Genomic DNA, 20,865 nt, shown 5'->3' with positions numbered 1-20,865 from the left:
ATTAATTAGTAGTATGTTACTTGATAAATTCAACGGCATGAAATCAATTGGTATAAATAACAATATTTTTACGCAAAAACATTCGAATCGGACGTTTAAAAAGATTTTTGCTTCTTCTTCCACGTAGACTCCCTTCCATTATTATTTACTGGATCACTTACACTCGTTCTTATTTGAAATGAAACTGAATCCAATTATCTTTTAAAGCTAACATTCGAATAATTATGTTACGTTTATTATGTTCAATTTGAAAGGAACAGGTTGTTATAAAACTTACTTCGTAAATGGCTGTGATTTTGACACTTATATTATACAACCGCCTATTTACCATTTGGTGGTTAACTCAAATTGCATCTCTTTCGAACATTGGTAAATTATATAAAGCTGTCCCGTCGTCATACTTGACAACCATGTCTAATGTCAATTTCGTTTCAATTCAATGACGGATAGCTGGAACGCGGAAGAAGAGTTGTGATTGTGATCGAAATGTCCCCGAAAATAAATTAAAAACTATGATCTCATAATTATTTAAAGTGGCTACTACGGTTTAAGAATTTTAATTTTTAATGTAACTTAAACGTGTGCCTTTTTAATTTTTATCATCCCTAGTTAAATCATGCAGCAGTCGCCTTTTGAAAATATATTTAACATTATAGGCGGCATTACTGAAGGGAACGAGAAACCCATGAAACATGGGTTTTACAACGCCTTTGCCCTCTTTATATTAGCTGTATGTTGTGTGGCAGTGTATGTCTTGTTTCTTATATTAGAGCCATTTTTCAAACCATTATTCTGGGCTCTACTAGTGGGGTCCTTACTTCATCCATTTAAATATAAACTTTCAAAGAAATTGAAGTCATGGTTTGGAGATCTTGAAAAATCGAACACATCTGTGATAGTGGGATTAATGGTAATACCTGTGAATGTGGTTAACTTTGCTTCAGACACAGTTGGGCAGCAATTTATAGAACATTACAAGGTAAACCATGATGCATTTACTACATTCAAATTCTAAGTAGTTGAATCCGTATTCAAGCAAAACTTCATCAGAATTAAAGCTTTCATTGTCAATGAAATCATGATTATAAAAAGGTTAATTCTGAGCTCATCACTCATTAAAAAAATAGCAACTTTTGTAGGTGTGTGTAATAGATATCTTTTTTCTTTAGATATATTCCTTTTTTCATATGTTTAAATTTAGAACAAACAAAAGCTGGCATTAGCACTGCTAATGCCAGCTTCTTTTTTATTTTGCCAGTTTTCTTTTTAATTTTCTGTAGGTTTTAGTTAAATTCATGTTTATCACAAAATTTGTAACACATGAGGAAGTCAATTTGTAACTTTAACTGACCGTAACGGTTATGCGTAAACCATTGTTATAGTTCTTATCTCATGTTGAGAATGTAATAAAATATATCCATGCTACAGGGATGCAGTGTAGGATAGCAATTATGTTAATTTTCAACCAAATTAATTATTATAAAATTGTTGTGAAAGACAATGCTGCTTATTTATCGCTTTTTGAACTCGTCATCATTTTTGAGTCTTGTTTCTTGTGTCAAATTGAGAATTATTTCATTTATATCTATTTAAGCTATGTGTGCTGTACATAAAACTAGTACTGCTGTTTGAAGTTTGAATGTTAAATTATTAGCAATGTTGCTTTTGAATTTTTGAATCTATTGAAATTCTCAAAATTTGGTCTTAATGATTTAAGATAGGCAATAATATTATTTGGATTCATGGATAGCCATATTGTAAGTCACCACACCAAACCAACATAGGACAAGCATTTTTAAGACCCTAGAATGCCAGTTATGGATCTTGCCCACCTGTGCACATGTCTTGAATGTGTGTGAGGCTAGAATACAGGGATAAAGTTCCTTTGTGTGGGAGTAAAGCATATGTTTCTTTTACAGACTGTGATAGGGCTGCTCTCTGCAATATTTGTATTACCATGGCTGTACAACTCTGTGCCAAGGAGTCTAGTCTGCCTGTTCTGGCAGTTCAGCAGTTTCATCAGCTTTTCTACGACACTGCTCATCAGTGTCTGCAGTTCTTATATTGTAAGTTAATATCTATTTAATATTCTATTTTAAATATTAAATATATATAAGTGGGTAAATCAACAGTTATTGTTCACTAATCTATTGACAACATTTGTTAACAGCCCTCTTCAATAATCGTTATCTTAAAGAGCCTGTCAAGGCCTACTACTACTACCCTCTTGAAAAATTTATATAGATACTAGCTGTTGCCCGCGACTTCGTCCCCGTGGGTAGAAGATATAAGTTATGATTTAGGTGTACCTGCCCAGTTTTTTTCACATTTTCCATTGTATCTTAGCTCCTATTAGTCGCAGCGTGATGGTTTATAGCCTAAAGCCTTCCTCGATGAATGGTCTATTCAACACAAAAAGAATTTTTCAATTTGGACCAGTAGTTCCTGAGATTAGCGCGTTCAAACAAACAAACAAACAAACTCTTCAGCTTTATATATTAGTATAGATATAGATTAGTATAGATATGTATAGATGTACACAAAATATGTTCTTTTTTTAGACCTTGACAATATTCCTGGCATACGTTATCAGCGTTTACATCCTATGGACACCACAGCGAGCGAATATCTTCCGGATGACGTCACAACTACTATGGCTGGTCGTCTCCAGTTTCATAGCAAGTCTGACGGGTTCCCTGCAAGTGTACACATTTGCACTACTCCAGGGAATCTGTATCACCGGCTTTGCTTTAGAAGTGCTGGATATACATAAGAAATTGTTGGAGAAAGGTAATTTTGTTCACATAATTATACCTGACTATTCTTTTGACCTTGACATTCAACCATGCAATCCCCTTAACCTTCCCCATTGGCCATGCCAGACTTATACGCCTACAAATTCCATTTGCAGATCCAGAAGCATCTATCTTATTAGCATTACACAAAGCAGTTTCTCCCGATCAAGAAATCGAGGAAAAAATTGAAGAGAAACTAGAAGAAGAATCTCAAATAGAATCTAGTGAACAAGAAACAACACCGGACAAAGAAACTCCATCCCCTGTCACTCCTGATACTTTAACGAAACGGGGAAGCTGGTCGACCAACGATCCTATACAAAGTTCTCCAAGACATGCTAAAATGTTGTTTAAGACAAGAACATTGTCTGCATTGCCTTTGTCATCGAATCAGAAATTGAAGTCCGACATCCGATTCCTTACCGCCTTCAAACAGAGGTCGTTAGACGAAAATTACATAAAGAATAGCTATGACACTGAAGAAGAAACAGCTTTGTACTTCAAGCTCCTTTTCTTCGGATGCCTTTGTATGCTTGTTTGGAAGCATATCTGGCTTCTCCCAGTGACTCTATTCTTCTTGGCTATCCATGTTCTGAAGAGGCTGTTAGATTATTTCGGAGTTTGGCTGTTCTTTGAAAATCATTACAATAATGTTATGGGGAAAGTGAAGTGTTGGTGGAAGTTGAGGTAAGGAACAAAAACTGTTTTAAACCTGTGTTTAGACTGGTGTTCTTATTTTTGTAGCCTTGCCTAGAGGAAAATAGGTCTAAGTATAAAAAGAAGTGGATTTTAGAAACGAATGTTTTATACCATTGCCTACAAGAGAGTGATACTTTAGATCTGTTCATGCCAAAGACGTCTGCCACGTCAACTAAGCCTTGGGCTAACTCAAGGCTTAGTTGACGTAAAACAAAAAAAACTCATTTTTTCCACGTCCTAAGTCGAAAAACTAGCCGTTTTGCTTTAAATTGATCCTCAAAACTTATGAAATCAACCGATTTCTTCTAAAATAATTTTAAACACTGATTAAGTCAATCATCACACTGTCCAACCTTTTAAAAATGTCGGTATATCAACAGGCAATCAGCCTTGCTCCCGGCCCACGTGCGCGGGCTCGGCAAGATGGCGTGCCTCTGCAACTCGAGCTTCCGCGACATGGCCTACAGCTCGGTGGACACCGTGTCATCCTGCATCGTCATCGTTGGACTCATATTGTTCCTGGCTGTGGCCACCGTTTTTATATTTATACAGGTAAAATTAAATATTTTTCTTTTGAGAGATAACAGACTGATTAAGACAATTTTCTTTTAATGAATCGTAATTTGCGATAGGGTTTATAAATGACGCTAGGCTGACTGAGGTTCTAAATGTTCTTGACTGGACGGAGAGTAAAGCTATATTCGTGTCGCGGGTACGATCTCCGCATAACGAACGTGTGTGTATTATGAATGAATGAATGTCCTGAGTCTGGGTGTCTTTGTGCATGGGACTTAAATATTTATGAAACCCGGAGTCGTATTTTATTAAGAAAGAGAAAAAATAATGTACTTTTCGCTCCTTATTGCACTTAATAATGATAAAAACAGCATAACACCTAAGGGTGACATTCAATTGTGCGTTGATCTTGAATACTAATAATAGATTTTCATCACCATACATTTAAACTATTTTTATTACTTATTGAATTCCACTAGACACATAAAATAACGGAGTGTAATAAACATTTAAATATTCCATTCGTTTTTTTTTTTCGATTCGCTATACCTTATTGAATATTTTCAGATATACTCGGAAGCGATAGTAGTGGTTCAGCTTAGCGGTAGTCTGCTAAACAGCACGTACGTTCAGAACAGTGAGTTGCACGCATACTTGCCGGAAGGCTGGGAGGAAAAGCTAGACTCACTTATTGACAATGCTTACACATACGGCAGGGAAGGAATCTCAACAGCGGTAAGTAAACATCGAATTTTGTATCATAATGAACCCTAAAAACGTATTAGTTAAGTCCTTTCCTACCATTTTACACACTTGAATGTGTGAACGAATGTTATTTGTTTAACAAATATTTCCTTTTCTGCTTTCTTCGGACTAAATAAAGATTCAGAAAATAGTAAGTGTTCATATCATATCATAGTCACAAAATGATGGACCGTATGGAAAAACTTTTCACGTAGTGCATGAATCTAAATTTACGTAATCACTAACACTCTTTCACAGAACCAGAACTTCAAAACACAAATAACCGAATACCGATGATGTGGCAGCTGTATTAAGTTTTCTTAAAGAGTTCGTTCATTACCATGCACGGATGGGATATTCCTTGCAATATGTATAATTTAGAACAATTTAACATGTTGTACAGATCCACGAATATTTTCAGACGCACCTCAGTATTTATCGAAAATTGACAGCCAAAACTAATTTTTTTAAGAGGGTTTAATGATTTCTTCCTAAATCCAGGTTAAAAGCATCCTCAAAGAAGGTGACCCGGAGAAGATAAGTCGCGTTGAACAACAGATCTTGGAGCTATGGGACCGCGTGTACCAGAGCTGGGTGTCGGGGCACTTCGCGTCCACTGTGGGCCCGCAAGTCGACGGCTCAGCTATACAGGACTCTTGGGACTCCTTTGTCAACGATGTTTCTAATACTCCTGGTGAGATAATAACAAAAATGTCGTAGTTTTGTTTTGATGTTTTTTAAGTGTGAGCGACACCTTGGCAAATTTACCAGCAGTATTAAGAGTTGCCAGCAATAAAAAATAAAAAATTAAGGAATCGAATTCGATTTCATACAATTGTACATTACGCGAGCGAGTTAACATGAGAGAAACCGCGGGGCTCAGCTAGTATACTATTATGGCGGAGTCTAGTTTGTTCTTGAAATAGAATGGTATGTAATAAATGTCTAAAAACCACAAATATATATAAACATAAACTTAATATCTAAGCTAATTAGATTTCTCCTCAAGCAGGTATGTTCGACTACTCTGGCATAGTGACATGGGTGCAGGCTAACGTGGGTACATTAAGTGCTATAGCGACCAGCATCTGGGCTCCGCTAGCTAGTAACGTGTCTCTGCTGGCGGGCTCCGTCGGCGCGTTCACGTCGCTGTTGCTATGCGGCGGCAGTGCCATCATCAACATGTTTATTAACTTGGTGAGTATGTGGTGTGACGTCACTTCTTGCTTTTATTTGCCTCGCAGTCCTTCGAGCTGAAGGATGAATCAATTCGTATTAAAGAAGTCATACGGAATACCATTCTTTAGTATCCCATGTGGTATTAATAAAAGAAAGGTTTAGGAAAAGCTTTTCGGTTAAATATGAACAAATCCAATCCAAAAAAACTTGCAATAACACAGTGCAAATTAAATCACTGTGTAATTCCAACTTGACGAAAGGAAAATTAATCAAATCGTCATTTTGATTATTTTTAACAAGACTGTCATTTACTTCGGTAACAAAACAAGCCAAACAAACTCAACGACAATACACCTTAAAGATTTGTACCACATTTTCCCACCAGGTGGTGTTCTTCACGACACTATTCTACCTACTGGCTTCTAGCAACGCTTTCTATAAGCCAGTGGAGGTCATCACACAGATACAGCCTAACTTCGGTCCCAGACTTGGTATCGCACTCTCTGTTGCCATCAATCAAGTAAGAACAGTTTTTAAGCATTACAAACAAGTGTTACTTTTAACAGAGAAAATGTTATTTAATAAAAACGAGGTATCATAATAATATTGATCTTTACTTAAAGCGCTGGCAGACTGTGGTGAGGTAAATTAAATTTAAAAACAACGATTTATTCAAGATACTTTTCTTTTGCTTTCTGTACAAACATATTCATAACTCGAAAGCTGAAAGCATGCAATTTAAACCTTAATAGCAGTTTTTAAAAGGTTGAGAGATATAAGATTTGAAGGTTTTCAAAAATATCGCCCACACTCTATGTCATGTTTATTTCAAACATCAAAATCTAATTAAATAATACTCTTCTGGCTATTTACTGGAGCGGAGAAATTGTTTTTTTTTTTTACTAATAGTATTGCATAATATCGCTTCTCTTAAGTAATATAACTTCGTTTCTCTGCTCCGATGGACAGTCAGCCTTACTGCTGTACAAAGCCTTCCAAATTTCCAATCACTCTTTTGCACATTTCTGCCCTACATCATAATGATCACTATAAGTAGTAATGATGATATTTGTAGGTGTTCAGGGCATCATTCAAGATGGCCTTGTTCTACGGTCTCTGGACGTGGTTGGTTCACAACTTATTTGGAGCCAAAGTTGTCTACTTGCCATCGGGTAAGTCAAAGTTTAATACCATTATTTTAGAGATTGCAGAGGCCGCCGGACCGGCGGTCGGTTTTTCGATTCATTTTGGTGCGCTTTTATAGCTGGCGCGTATTGCACCGTAACAGCTTTGCCGGTCGTATCAAAAATATCAATGGTTATATACCAAATGTCAACCGACCTCATTTAATTAAGCCCAGGGACAGCAGTTTAAAATTAGTTTCATATCGACGAACATGACCTTAGCCATTAGTATAATATTACATGTACTGTACTGATATGATAATTATAATACTTGTTACTTTCTATTAGTTGTGCTACAAATATAATTTAATTATATTCTCACTTAATTATATTATATTTGATATTTAGTCTTGGTCTCAGTAATGAGATCATCAGAGGTCAAAAAGGGCAATGGTGAAACTGTTTTTTATTTACGCTTTAAGTTGTAGATAATTTTAGTTTTTTTGATAAATTTTAATCAAACTGTCAATGTTAATATTAAATAAAAGAATAAAATTTTATGAGCAATACAAATGCAGACTTATCCTGTGCCCTTTAACACTTATTTGTTGCCAAATGGTATATTTATATATTAGCAACTTACTTACTTATTACCTTCTATAACTTTTAAATCTTGGGCATTCTAAAGCATAAAAATCGTAAGGTTGCACCATCCATCAAGCTACGACAAGCTAAACCTACTAGCACACTATTTATGTCATAAACCCTATAACCCTTAAGCTAAGCTAAAGCTTCTAAACCAATGTAAATCGTGACACAAAATCCCCAGACGAGTCAATAAACTCCATGATAAAATTCATGAATGTGTTTACGTCATAAACTGTGAATTATCGCGGGATGATGTGCGCGTCTGCGTCCGTGTGACATTTTTATTGTATATTTGCGCGCCTTATTGTGCAAATCAATTGATCGCGGCGTCACGTGCGACTGTGATGGCACACCGGTGTCTTGTGCTTTTTGCTGTGATTGTGCAGTCAGCTCTGAGCGTCAGGATAAACTTCACCAGTTGTCAGGACCCAGAGTGGACTTGTGTCAATAATTTGCCGAATGAATTGGTGTACAGCTGTGCTGGTGTGACAGGCAATGTGAGTATCTTGATTGTGATATTTTTTACTGTTTTGAAGTATGATTGTATACTTGCTTATACCTCTAGGCATGTGTTGGTAATAATATAGCTTATTTACAAATTTATTAGCCGTTTTTGGAGGCGTTAACTTGATCATTGTCAATTGTTCAAGCAGTTATACGAAAATGACTAAACTTTCTTGCGTAGTCCTTTCTACATGATGCCCTTTTTGTTCCAGGAATTTATAATACATCTAAAGGATTACTACACAGACCACATAACAAGCGTGACCGTACAGAACTGCAATGATCTGCGAGTCGTGCTCGACTGTCCCATACTGCAGCGAGCCTCTCAACTACAACGGTTTAAAGTGAAAGACTGCGACAGACTGGAATTCGTCTCGCTGTCCGCAACCTCTTTGCTACAAACCCCACCCGAAGTTACCATAGATAATGTCAAAGCAATCATATCACTACCAAGGAGGATGTTCAAGTCTCCGACAACATTAACAGAACTAAAATGCCTAGGAGCTCCAAAACTAAAAAGTATTCGAATCTCAAACAGTAAAATAAACACGATTAGCACTAAAGCGATACATAACGTGACCGGTATAAAAAACATTGAATTTGATAACGTTACAATAACAGACGTACGTAATCAAGCCGTAGAGGCTATTATGAGCTCTGACTCAATGTTTACTATCACTAACACCCTGATCGAGAACTTTGAATCTAAAGGTATCACTGTGCAGGGCACTTCAGTCACTATATCGGAAAATACCTTTGAAGATATAAAAGGCGGAGCCTTGAACGTAACTGCAGATAACTTACACGTCACCGGCAATAAATTCAAAGAAATCAACGCAAATGGATTCGTATTTAAATCTGTCAACACGGACATAACTCAGAATGAGTTCAGTAAACTAAAAGCCAATGCTTTCAACGGCATTAAGTGTCAAAGGAAAAGGAACAATAAGAAGCATTTTACTTTCAAGCAGAATAGGATTATAAGCCTTGAGCCACACGGTATAACATTCGACTATGCCAGTTGTAAATCTGCCGGAACCGCAGTTACCTTCAGTGGCAACAAAATAGATTGCAAATGTCGGAACATTGCATTCTTGAAAACATCAACAACGAATACGGAACTACACAACATAATTTTGGACAACTCTAATAACAATACTTGTTTATCAGCGCCCTGTACCCTGCCGGTTGACATTGTGAAGATACTGATTGACAGTGACATGTGTCAGCTGACACTGGACCCACAAGTGATGTGTTTATTGTACAGTGATAAACATAATCAAGAAGTGACTACCGATGAGGATGTAACTGAACCGGCCCCAACATTTTACTTAATACGTCAGGCTAATTCCCCGCGCGGGGACGCGAGTGCTGCAATGACAGCCCTAGACAAAGATGACCTACTCAAAGACACTCATTTGAACATGACTAACAGAACTGCTATCAAAGTAGTCTTCGATTCATCGAAGGATTTCGTCGAAACGTTAAGGAGTACGAGTACGTCACATAAAAGGCCTGCGGAAGAACCGAAATCTCCCCCCGAAGAGTATGTGAACCGGTGTGTCGGTGCCCAGTGCAGGAACAATGTCGCGTACGATCGGCAAAAAGCGTTAGACTTCTACAAGTATGTGTACGCACAGTTGCGGCCCCCGAGGCCTACGGACAATAAGAAAAAGAAAACCTGATTTTTGTTACTTATTATATTGATTAAATAATGCTATATTAATTTTGAATTTGATTAACTGCCATCCAGATTTTAACGAAACATTATCTTTACGGAGATTCACACCTTGCGTATTTACTCATAATTTGTAGACCTCTGTCAAAACTTTGTCCCAAAATTAATCAGTCTTCGTTGAAGACCAAGTGTTGCTTATAAATTTCATTCAAAATCCACTCGATATTTTACAAAAATAATATACATACACTTATTTAGAACTACTTCTTGGCATCCGAGTTCTAGTCTTAAAACTTATTAAGGTCCCATCCGAGACCTTAATAAGTGTTAAGACTTGAAAATTAATGCCTAGCTTAATGTCTGAGTCATTCTCTGCAATCTCTGCCAACCATTCTATAGTTGATTTGTGCAGGAGATAGCAAGTTATCGACGATAAAATGTGTTACGAGCTAAATAACATACAACCAAAACAAGTGCCTAGCCTGACGTACCTTGGTGTATTCCAGTGCTAGCAGCAGTGCTAGGCGCGGCTCCGTTCCTGGGCCCGTACCTGGCGGGCATCCCGGCCGCGCTGGACGTGTGGCTGCAGGGCCGCCCCATGGCCGCGCTGCTGCTGCCCATCGTGCAGGCCGCGCCCATCGCCTTCCTAGACGCCGCCGTCTACGCCGAGATTAAAGAGTAAGGCTTGGGATTGTTTATTGTTGAGTGGACTAATTAGGCCTTTTTTCGAAAATATCTCACTAAGAAATCTGATTCAAAATATAGGAAAAGTAAAGACGTTGAGAGCGACATTTATTTTTTAAAAGTGACGAAAATAATTACTTGTGTCATTTTATTGCTTAAGAAGGCTTGAAAATATAACGTGCCACACATTTTAAAATTCAGTCAATCAAAGAACTGTTTCATTCTGTAACAATTTATTTTATTTTACATTGCGAATGTTTGAAAACAGACTGATCTCAGAGAAAATTTACTGTTTCATTTTGTATCCAGTGGCGGACATCCCTACGTAACTGGGCTAGCCATAGCCGGGGGAATATTCTACCTGGGTCCCGAAGGCGCTATCCTAGGTCCACTACTGCTATGCTGCCTCATGGTGGTCCTCAACCTGTCGTCCACGTTCCTGAGGGACACGCCCTCCGAGGAGAGGGCGGCATTGCACTCACGAGTCAGGTAAATCTGCGGTACACAAGGGAAATCAGTTGTAGTGTCCATAATCGAACAAACTGCTGTGAAATTAAAATCAACCTCAAGGCTCTAGTGTTAAGGTTTGTTTTGGTTTAATTCGATTTTGTGTACTCTGTTCATGCAAGTTAGTTAGAAATCCGTGACTAATTTGAATAGTCGTGTTACTTAATTATATGCATTTGAATCTGAATAAATCAAATTGTCTAAAGATTCAATTAATGTGATGTATAATTTAATATTAGCGTTATGTGTTCAACCCTGTAAGTAACATGTATAGCAAAAAGACAAGTTGATCGATTGTGGACAAAGCGAGTTAAAAATCATCATTCCTTGAAATGTTAATTACGGCTGATTCCTTAAATTAATTAAGTTTTCAGTTTATACCCCTGATTGAGATTATAATTTCCTTGTAAACGACTACGAACTGACAAGTGGTTGATATAAAATTAAAATATACTGTTATGACTAAATATTTTAATTTTAATGAAATGGCGATCAATTATCTTATAATGTACAATAAACTGCGATCAATTTTGAATAAAACAGTTGAACAGTGTATTTTAAAACGCGTACAGTCATGAATATTTATTAAAAAGGCAATAAAATTGTATTCATATCCAAACTAATATTTCTAATTCAAATATAATAAGCTTAGCTTACGTCGTAATAAATAACGATGAAAAAAATGCATGACAAAATATTCATGACTGTGCCAAGTTGGTTTCCTACAAAAATGTTTTGAATATCCTTGTATACAATTCAAGTATTGCTCTTCTAAAATGTATGCATAAATGTTTAAATCATAATTATCTTGTAAACACGAATTAGTGTTCTTTACTCTAAGTAGCTATCTCTACTTATGACTCTCTTTAATGTTTTAATTTAGGTCGTTATTGGGATGTTTTTAAGATAAGGTGTGTATTTTATAAACTTGTTTATATGTGCACCGTATTTCGTACCTAAGTTCTAAAAGCACCATTTCTAAGTTCGGAGTGCTATTCGATTTAAATTTTTATTGCTATTGCATTGAAGGCTTTTTTGCAATGATAAATATGCTTGTGTTTCGGCTTCTGGTGGTAAGTATCGTTTGAGTTTTGCACGTTACTTTTTGTTCTATTATGCATGCTAATTATACTTAAGTATTGATACACTAAAGGCACGATTAAGTAATTTAATAAATATTTATGATTTCTTAATAAAACTATTAATATTAATTAAAAGCATTTAAAACTATTTTTTAATAATTTTCTAGTCTATAAACTGGTCTTTGTTGCAAACATTATTTTTGTTACAATTTTGTACGGGTTAATATTAAATAACTTTCCAATTACAAAAAATAGTAAGCTGTTACTGTAACAGTTCCAAATAAAAGTGAAATTTGTGTTTTCTTGCATTATTGTATTGACATTTTCCTAACAATATTTGTTGCATGTCAATAAATTTATCAGTCACTTATAATTGTTCCAGTAACAGCTTCCAAATATATTTCTTCTTGTATTACTTCGCTACTATCTAATTTCTATTTATAACCCACCGATCTATGTATTATATTCTAACCTCTATGCTTTCTCCTTTTTAATATTATATTATTTAATAAACCAGCTTTAATAAATGGATATTTCTTTACAGGCTCGGTGCTTATCTCTGATGGGCTTGCATGGAACACTAACTTGTAACGAGATCATCTCATTTGTCAATTCGTATTAGCAATATGTAACAGTTGAAATGTCAAAGTAATTATATACCGTTCGGTTGAAGAATGGGATTAGAAATGGCGGCTCAGAGCATACCGACAACAAACTTACATTTGGGTAGTGTACACGGTGCTGCTCGCTATCTGTTACTTGAACTTGGCTTGACACGCTACCGTGATAGATTGTAATCATATATTATCATACTCTGAGTAAAAAAAGATCTCAAAAAAATAAGATTAAGATTAATACCAGTAAGTGTAAGCATATTCGCAAATAGTGTGCGAGCGAGAAATAAAGAGATTCACCGCTATTTCTGATTCCATTTTTTATCCGCACAGGTAGTACACCGTACATCCATTTATACACAGCGGGACAAATTAATGGGACACATAGATTAAGAGATTATATTTATGGAAAGTTGTAATCTTGGAGTAAGTGCAACTTGTAAAATTGTGGCAGTGCAGAAATGTATGTGGCAGATAATAAGACACGATAACTACAGTTTTCGCGCCTTTTAACGGTCATACAATGTTTGTCACAATGAAAAGTAAAAGACTGTTTGAAAATGTGTCCTATTAATTTATCCTCACTTTTATATATAAAATACTTATATGTATTAAGTCTTGTAATACTATTAATTTACGCCAAAAACACCGCACGCTGCGTTATACGTGTATGTTAATAAATCGCTGGTCGTAAGCTTATATCTCAATAAATGCCAAAGAGAAGGCATTTGTATTTGTCTAAAACAATAGCTGCATGCTGAAATGTGCTCTTTTAGTCTATGTATCTTATTTACACGTATCGTATCAAACAACGACCATGCAAACCTCAGACGCCTAATACTCAGTCTAATGTCTCAAGAAAATTTTGACTACTAGCTCAGATGGACGAAGCGGTGGTACCGTATTTTGACTGACCCTTTCAAGGTCAACTCGAATTTTCGAAATTGAGTAACGATTGAAGAGTGAGCTATGTAGGATTTATATATCTGTCTCCAGAAATTAAGTGTCTGTGGTTGGTGTTTGTGTCGTTGGCTATAAATAATTAACAAGATATTATATTGTTCAAAAAAGGAATTGTCCCGAGATTAAATCAAACTGAGTTGTTCATTACAACCATTGACAAGGTCTGTTTGATTATTTGTTAAAGAACTCCTGAATGTCTAAACAATTAACTCGTAAATTGTGTTCAGGCAGAGCTTGGTGGTATTTTAATAATTATTTATTTGATAAGGCATAAGCTTGACTCGCGACCCCGTCGCCGCGTCTGCTTATAATTAAGGTCTCCTTTAGCTCCAGAACTGGTCGCCAAAATACGATAAATACGCGTGAGACAGTTGCTAAATAAATAATCAAATTAAACTACTACTTACATACAATTTTTATGCAGTTGAATACAATTTTATATGGTTAGAGAACACTTTAAAAGGACTGTTGCCTTAAAGAAACATCTTTATCATGGTCAGGAGTATTTATATGTGACCGAGTTTTAATGATGTCTGAACACTCATATGTTGTTATTTTTATACATGACACAATCTATGGAATTTTAACTCAAAAAGTAAATATAGTGTTTTAATAAAATTTAATAAGATTGTCCATATATTACCAAATATAAAAATATTTAAACAAAAAGGTGTTTTCGCCGATTTTAAATGAAATTATTTCGTTGATATGAAATTATTAAATGTTATAAGAGTATTTACGTCATTTAAATCATAAAAAAATATCTAAATGAATTAAGGTTATATCATTCGAAGTCCCTTCTTATTTATACAAAGCTGTCAAATCGCTTGAGATTCAAAGCTATTCACGACCCTTATGTTGACTTATTTATAAACACAATGTTATCTTTCAATTACTGTTTATGCACTTTAGTATTAATATCAACTCAAACGATCGAACGATCGAAAAACTAACTTATTTTTGTCTATTTATTTATAGCTTATAAGTATAAATTGTATATTTTAATATATTGACAATGTGTAGCCAAAACTTACGAAATATATATTTTTATTTTAAATTAACTTATTATAATTATAATGACAACGACTAAACAAATAAAACGAAACCGTACCTCTATACTACATTCAACTTGCAGCTTATAAACAAGCAGTATTTTATGATAGATGCACAAAAGCATGTAATAGTTGCCTAGTTATGTTACCTGATACTGAAACATCAATCGGATAAGGGATCATTAAGGGTACGTTTCCGTACATCTATCGTTTGCCTCTGAAGTGCTCGGCGGATACGACCATAGTAAGGAATGTATGGTGATAAAATCTGTCGTCAGCTGCACCTGATGTAGGCTAACAAAATGGCACGGAATTGCACCTTAAGTTATACGCTATTTCTGTCACCATTAGGTGAAAAATTGAGACAGATGGACTTAATGTGTTAATAATAGGCTGAGTTTCAGTATTCGGTGGATAGGTTATAATGTTTTTTAAAGTGCAACCTATTTCATACCGTAGTGATAAAACGAATAGAAATAGACAGAGGCATTTTAACATTATAGTGACTGAAATTTTCTTCTACCTAGTCCTTATATTTATTGCGTTGAAGTCAAATTAATTCAATATTATTGCAATAATTCTAGATTTTTATTTTGGCTTTGAAAACCGTGGCTATCCCTAAACACTTAAGGAATAGTTATATACAATTGATTGTAAGTCTGTCATAGTTCATTATAATCCTTAAGCAGCATGTTCCTTATTTTATATTCATTAATTGTATTTGAAATAAAATTAATATTTATTTTGTTCTTTTTGTATGAAAGGCAGTGTACTGCTAAGAGAAAGAAATTTATCTAATAGTATTGGTCGCGTAGCTTTATATTTAAATACGTTCTCTTAACACTTTATAACAGGTGTCGCCACTGTACTTTAATATTTATTTATTTTAAACTAAAAAAATAAGATCTGGTTTTTAGGCAAAGGTTATGTGCAAGCTTAAAAAATATTTTAATTTATTTTTGTAATTTTATACTGATTGGCACAATAGAAAGTATGTAACATTTTTGCGTTTATTAATTAACCTTGATTTAATTTGCTCCAAATTTATTTAGTTATGAATATTAGAAGAATTATTTACCTTAGAAAATTATGAACCTTAGAAAATGTAAGCTTTCTGCGCTTCCATAAAAACGTGCCCAAAATGTACTGTCCTACGTTATACAGAACTTTGTATATTTGTTACTCAGAAACAAATGAATGTTACCCTTTAGTAACAATTTTATCTAAAATTGTTGTAACACAAGGTTTGTGATGAATGAAGTTTAAAAATGGTGCTTTTTGAGTAGTTGTTATCTCGATACGAGTCCCCGTCGCTGATTTTGTTAAGGCCTTTTATAGGTAAGGGTCCTCATATTATAGCTAAAGCTAAATAACTTCCTTTTATGTTCATGTGTTTTGTATATTTTGTATTTGCACCAATCTTAATATATGTTGTAAGTGTACTAATGCTGTTATACGCATGGACGGACGGATTGCAAAAGATAATTCTGCTATTTGAACTACAATTTATGGGTAGCTCATTAAACTAACAATATATTTTCTTATAGACATATTAGACCCAGTAATTTCCATGTACAAATAATGCCATATTTAAAACCAGTATCTAATAAATACTCTCTATTAAAACTATATTCAAACTTTAGCTACCCATTCCAAATACTTAAAATTTACCTATACTCTATGAGACTTTAAATATAATATACATGTGTGTTCATAAAACTGCCCTCGTTAATTGCTATGAGCTATTAAAACGGTCTCTCTGAACAAATAACATACCTACAAATTGTTACCGTTAATAGTTATCTTTTAAATGTATGGACATGTCATTTCGTATTACTAAATCATGAGACTTACACCTGTCATTTTCTACTAAACGAGACTGGTAAAAATTGTTGTAGAGGAAACGAGGTCGCCATCTCTTTATAAAGATTGCCATATCTTTAAAAAAATCACTTGTCATTATCATACATTCGAGACTTTTCTATCAAGGCTAACAATTGTTACAATGTCATTTGGCTAGGACTGGTAAGCAAGTGACACCACTACTTCAGTGCAGTGTGCCGTCTTGCTTCAATTTTCGCAAGAGTCCCGCCTTATGAGCTCATAGTGCAGGCATTCATAACAACTAGATGCGACACCTATAACTATAATTAACAAGGGACAGTATTCTGTGACACACAAATAGTTGTAATTTATCGGTACTTAATAACATTTAATTCAGCAAAGCCCTTACCAGTTCGTGAAGAATCGTCCAAAGATTAATTTAGATGCATCATAGCACTATATTGTATTGCAGGTATTTATAATTAGTTTGTAATTCGCAGCTCGCATATTTAGAAACTGGTATCAAAGGCAATTTTATTGATAACGCGTTTATAGTTACGGAACCAACAATTACTGCGAAATTCGTTTGTAGTAAATATGTTGCGCCTCGGGATTTACAGAGTTCTATCGAAATACAATATTACGTCAATTGATAGACCGACTTTTTCTGACTCCATTAATGTATATTTCTAAGCTAAGTACTCAAAATAAATGTTAAATTATATTTGCATTGTTTTTCTTATTATTATTATGTTAACCATTATGTTTGTCAGGAATATAGTAGTTTTAAATCCATCATTTTTTGTTGAGAAAGTTAGTTTTAATATGCAGCGCAGCCTGCTTTGCCAGTTCGTCCGCGCGTTCGTTTCCTATAATCCCTACATGGGCTTTCACCCAGTATAGCGAGACGGTTTTTCCCGTGTGCATAGCTTGGCGTATGTCATCTTGTGCCTGCTTTGCAAGCGGGTGTTTCGTCTCACTGCTACATATAGTGTCCAGGGCAGCCCTTGAGTCACTGAATATTCCAAAGGAATATCCAGGTTTTACTCGGGCTGCCTCAATTGCATGTCGGAGAGCCAGGAGCTCGGCTTGGAAGACTGTGCAATGGGACGACAGCTTAAACTTTTTGGACTCAGTTTCGAGCTCGTTTCTCCATAAGGAAAACGCCGCTCCAACCTTGCCCTCGAGTCCGCTGCCGTCCGTATAAATTTTTGTGTCCAAGTCTGTCAGATTGTCGATCTGCTCCTGACTCTCCAGGTGTTTATACTGTAGGTGTGGTCTGTGCGCTGGGTGTGCTGTGTTGGTAAACTCTACCTCTCGCTCGACCTCCCTATCTCCGTAAGCGTGCTTCTTTTTTCCTTTCCTGATCTCGAAGATTGTGGCCGCCTCTTTGATACGGAGGTCGAGAGGAAGTACCACCGCGTCCTTCATCTTCTTTATAAGGCAGCCCTTTATATTCTTGGAGGTACGAGCTACCTCCAAGACTGCCATAAGGCCGCCTTCGATCATCTCTTTGGCAGAAGAAGGATCGATCGGTTTCAATCCGGAACTCAACATGTCCCGGACCGCCGCCCTGGCATCCCTCTTCTGCCTTTCCTCTTCTTCTTTCTTGGCCTGGTCGGTGTCGGAGGGCTGCGCCGATTCAGCGGCGAGCCTACGGTACTCCTCCCTTTGCCGATGAAGGCCCACGTAGCGTCCGTGGGTGACGCAGGCCCGGGACCGTGATGACGAGGCTATTGAGACCTCGCTCTCACAGTCCGAAGCGGCGTACGCCCCCACGGACTCCCTGTCTTCCGACACATCCCTTCTGGGACGCTTTCGGTCACTGCGACCGGACGAGCTTTCGCGGGAGCGACACGACGTAAACGTCTGCTCCGCTAACTCCATAGCTTCCTCCTCGCGTACCGAGGCGACACGCTCGAGCACAACCCGAGGCGACCTCACCGCCATTTCTCCTTCCACACTCCGTCGAACAGTCGACCGAGTCGTCCTCCTTTCGACGTCCTTATCGCCCACTAAAACATCATTTTGATTTTTATTTGATTGATCCATAAGATTCCCACGAGTATGGGGGAAGTTTGCGTCGTCCCCGGCCAGTGCCCCCTGTAGCCGGGGAAGGTCTAGGATGACCCTTCGAGGTGCGACATGTACCCCGTCGGGGGTTAACGCTCGTGACTGGTCTCCCACCAGCCATTCATCCCCTCGCCGCGTTATCCAATAGCTTGGGATTGGGGGTTTTTTATAGAGGTTTTCCGTCCTCGCGGTCCAACCGGTAAAGGTCAGACCCCCGTTCCTGCGTAAGTCCGCCCCTGACCTCGCTGCAGGTTTACGGTCTGGCCGACGGTGGCCTTTACAAGACCGCGTCCGGAGGCAGTGCAAGTGCGCACCGGACCCGTCGCCCATCTCCGACTCCCCGCCCGCCGCCGCTATCCGGAATAAGCCCAGGACGCCGACGGGCTGCGACATCCAGCAAGCTGTGAACACTCACTGGACTCGCCCTACACCGCGCCCTCTGCCGCTACTCGGAGTACGTCCGAGACGCCAGCGAACGCCCACCACGCGAAGGCCGGGACAAAACCGACCTCCGCCAGTCTAACCCACAGGCTGTGGGAAGACACCCCCGCCCGCCGCCGCTACCCGGAATGAGTCCAGGACGCCGGCGGGCTGCGACGTCCAGCAAGCAGTTGACACTCACTGGACTCGCCTCTCCTCCCGACCTTCGGCCAACAAACAATGGCCGAAGTCCCCCTTCGCTCGAGCTCCACCGAACCACCCCTCGCTTGAGGAGGGCGGGAGCGAGCGTGTCCGGCCAGCAGTTGACACTGGCCGGACCCCGCGGCAGAAATTCGCCACGCACAACAATTGCCCCAAGTCGCGAGACGATTGTTATGCGTGCCCAGGGTGCACCGGCCCAACGACTGCTCTTCCCCCCGGACGTATCCGTAAGGGACCAGCAGCCGCCAGGCACACGAGGAGGTTTTCTGCCCTGCACCCCAACCTAACCTAACCTAACCTAACCTAACCTAACCTAACCTAACCTAACCTAACCTAACCTAACCTAACCTAACCTAACCTAACCTAACCTAACCTAACCTAACCTAACCTAACCTAACCTAACCTAACCTAACCTAACCTAACCTAACCTAACCTAACCTAACCTAACCTAACCTAACCTAACCTAACCTAACCTAACCTAACCCAGTATAAGCCTAACTACGAACAACATCACATCGAGCTCCGACTAAAAAATTCGCCAAAATTCCATCTTTGCGAATTCGCGTGTGAAAGTGGTCTTAAAAGTTTCCTCATATCCCAATTCACCAGGATTAGTGTGGGCAAGGTCGAAGGTCAAAGGTCGCGACTCCAAGAAGAAATCCAGTTTGCTGCAGTGCCAGTTGAAGGAGGTTAGCTCAATTATCAACTAATTATAACCAAAACATCGGCGCAAAGGAGACCCGTTTTTTGACGTATCGTCGAAGTCTGTCGGGCTCCTGGTTGCAGAGTTACGGTCCCCAAAAGTTTGTAAAAAAACACGTGGTCGTAACCTCAACTCACCACGAGGCGCATTGCTAACCTCCAAAGTTACACGCGGCGACAGACGTCAAGCTAAACGTCAGACGTCAATTAGACAAGTGACATCAAACGTCAAAGTCAATTGACATTGACAGCCACGAGACGTCAAAGTCACCGAAACGTCAACTGTCATAACTGTCATCTGTCATCTGTCACCTGTCATCCGCCACCTGACAGCGCAGCAACAAGCGAAGACCCCGGAGACGGCCTGAAGACCTCACACCTCAGAGCTGAAGACACCGCAGCGGCCCACCAGGTAAGTCCGAGGGAACTCCTGAACGACTTGTCCTAGGATAACCGGGTTTGGACAGTTCTGACTGGGAAATCCAGGACCTGTCACACCCCTATTAATCCCCCTCACCCCCCCTCACCCCTCGACCAACCCCCCCCCCTCCAACCCCCCCCCCTCCTAACCCCCCCCCCCCCGGACACCACACGGGACCTTCCCCCCCCCCCTCGGACGCCATTACCCCTCGGCCTGTATCTCGGGAACGGCTGGAGCTAGAAAACTGTGAGGGGTGTCGTTGAAATCGTCTCGACGAACTCTATCATCTGGCCCCTACAGTTTTTCACGAAAAATCCAGCCACCAGAAAAATCACCGGCAGGGAACTCAGAACCACATCACACGCCAAGGCATACTCCGTCAGCGGCAGCAGGACATCGCCAGCACGCGACGCA

At 38.4% G+C, this 20,865-nt stretch overlaps 2 protein-coding genes across 3 annotated transcripts; both read left to right on the top strand.

Moving 5' to 3' along the window:
• Positions 1–418: 418 nt before the first annotated feature.
• Positions 419–13,005, top strand: LOC113504735 (transmembrane protein 245-like). Of its 2 annotated transcripts, none has more exons than XM_026887156.1 (12): positions 419–979; positions 1,920–2,066; positions 2,562–2,790; positions 2,912–3,482; positions 3,875–4,046; positions 4,578–4,745; positions 5,256–5,448; positions 5,764–5,951; positions 6,319–6,453; positions 7,009–7,105; positions 10,394–10,565; positions 10,881–13,005. In XM_026887156.1, exons 1-12 carry the CDS (start codon positions 617–619, stop codon positions 11,062–11,064), a joined length of 2,619 nt encoding a protein of 872 aa, XP_026742957.1. In that variant the 5' UTR covers positions 419–616; the 3' UTR covers positions 11,065–13,005. The 2 variants fall into 2 exon arrangements, with proteins under 2 accessions (XP_026742957.1, XP_026742958.1); XM_026887157.1 differs by having other exon boundaries at positions 420–979; positions 5,767–5,951.
• Positions 7,616–9,935, top strand: LOC113504739. The gene is made up of 2 exons (XM_026887165.1): positions 7,616–8,202; positions 8,422–9,935. Exons 1-2 carry the CDS (start codon positions 8,050–8,052, stop codon positions 9,892–9,894), a joined length of 1,626 nt encoding a protein of 541 aa, XP_026742966.1. The 5' UTR covers positions 7,616–8,049; the 3' UTR covers positions 9,895–9,935.
• Positions 13,006–20,865: the final 7,860 nt, after the last annotated feature.

The sequence above is a fragment of the Trichoplusia ni genome, chromosome 23, assembly GCF_003590095.1.
Source record: "Trichoplusia ni isolate ovarian cell line Hi5 chromosome 23, tn1, whole genome shotgun sequence".
Taxonomy (NCBI): Eukaryota; Metazoa; Arthropoda; class Insecta; order Lepidoptera; family Noctuidae; genus Trichoplusia; species Trichoplusia ni.
The sequence above is the reverse complement of the archived record's forward strand: the minus strand, read 5'-3'. Positions and strand labels throughout refer to the sequence as shown.

Excerpts from the sequence above, each read along its gene's own strand:
- LOC113504735 (XM_026887156.1), top strand. The coding sequence starts at position 617 with ATGCAGCAGTCGCCTTTTGAAAATATATTTAACATTATAGGCGGCATT. Across the intron at positions 3,483-3,874 it reads AAGTGTTGGTGGAAGTTGAG|GCAATCAGCCTTGCTCCCGG; the intron begins GTAAGGAACAAA and ends GTATATCAACAG. Across the intron at positions 5,449-5,763 it reads CGATGTTTCTAATACTCCTG|CAGGTATGTTCGACTACTCT; the intron begins GTGAGATAATAA and ends TTTCTCCTCAAG.
- LOC113504739 (XM_026887165.1), top strand. The coding sequence starts at position 8,050 with ATGGCACACCGGTGTCTTGTGCTTTTTGCTGTGATTGTGCAGTCAGCT. Across the intron at positions 8,203-8,421 it reads GTGCTGGTGTGACAGGCAAT|GAATTTATAATACATCTAAA; the intron begins GTGAGTATCTTG and ends TTTTTGTTCCAG.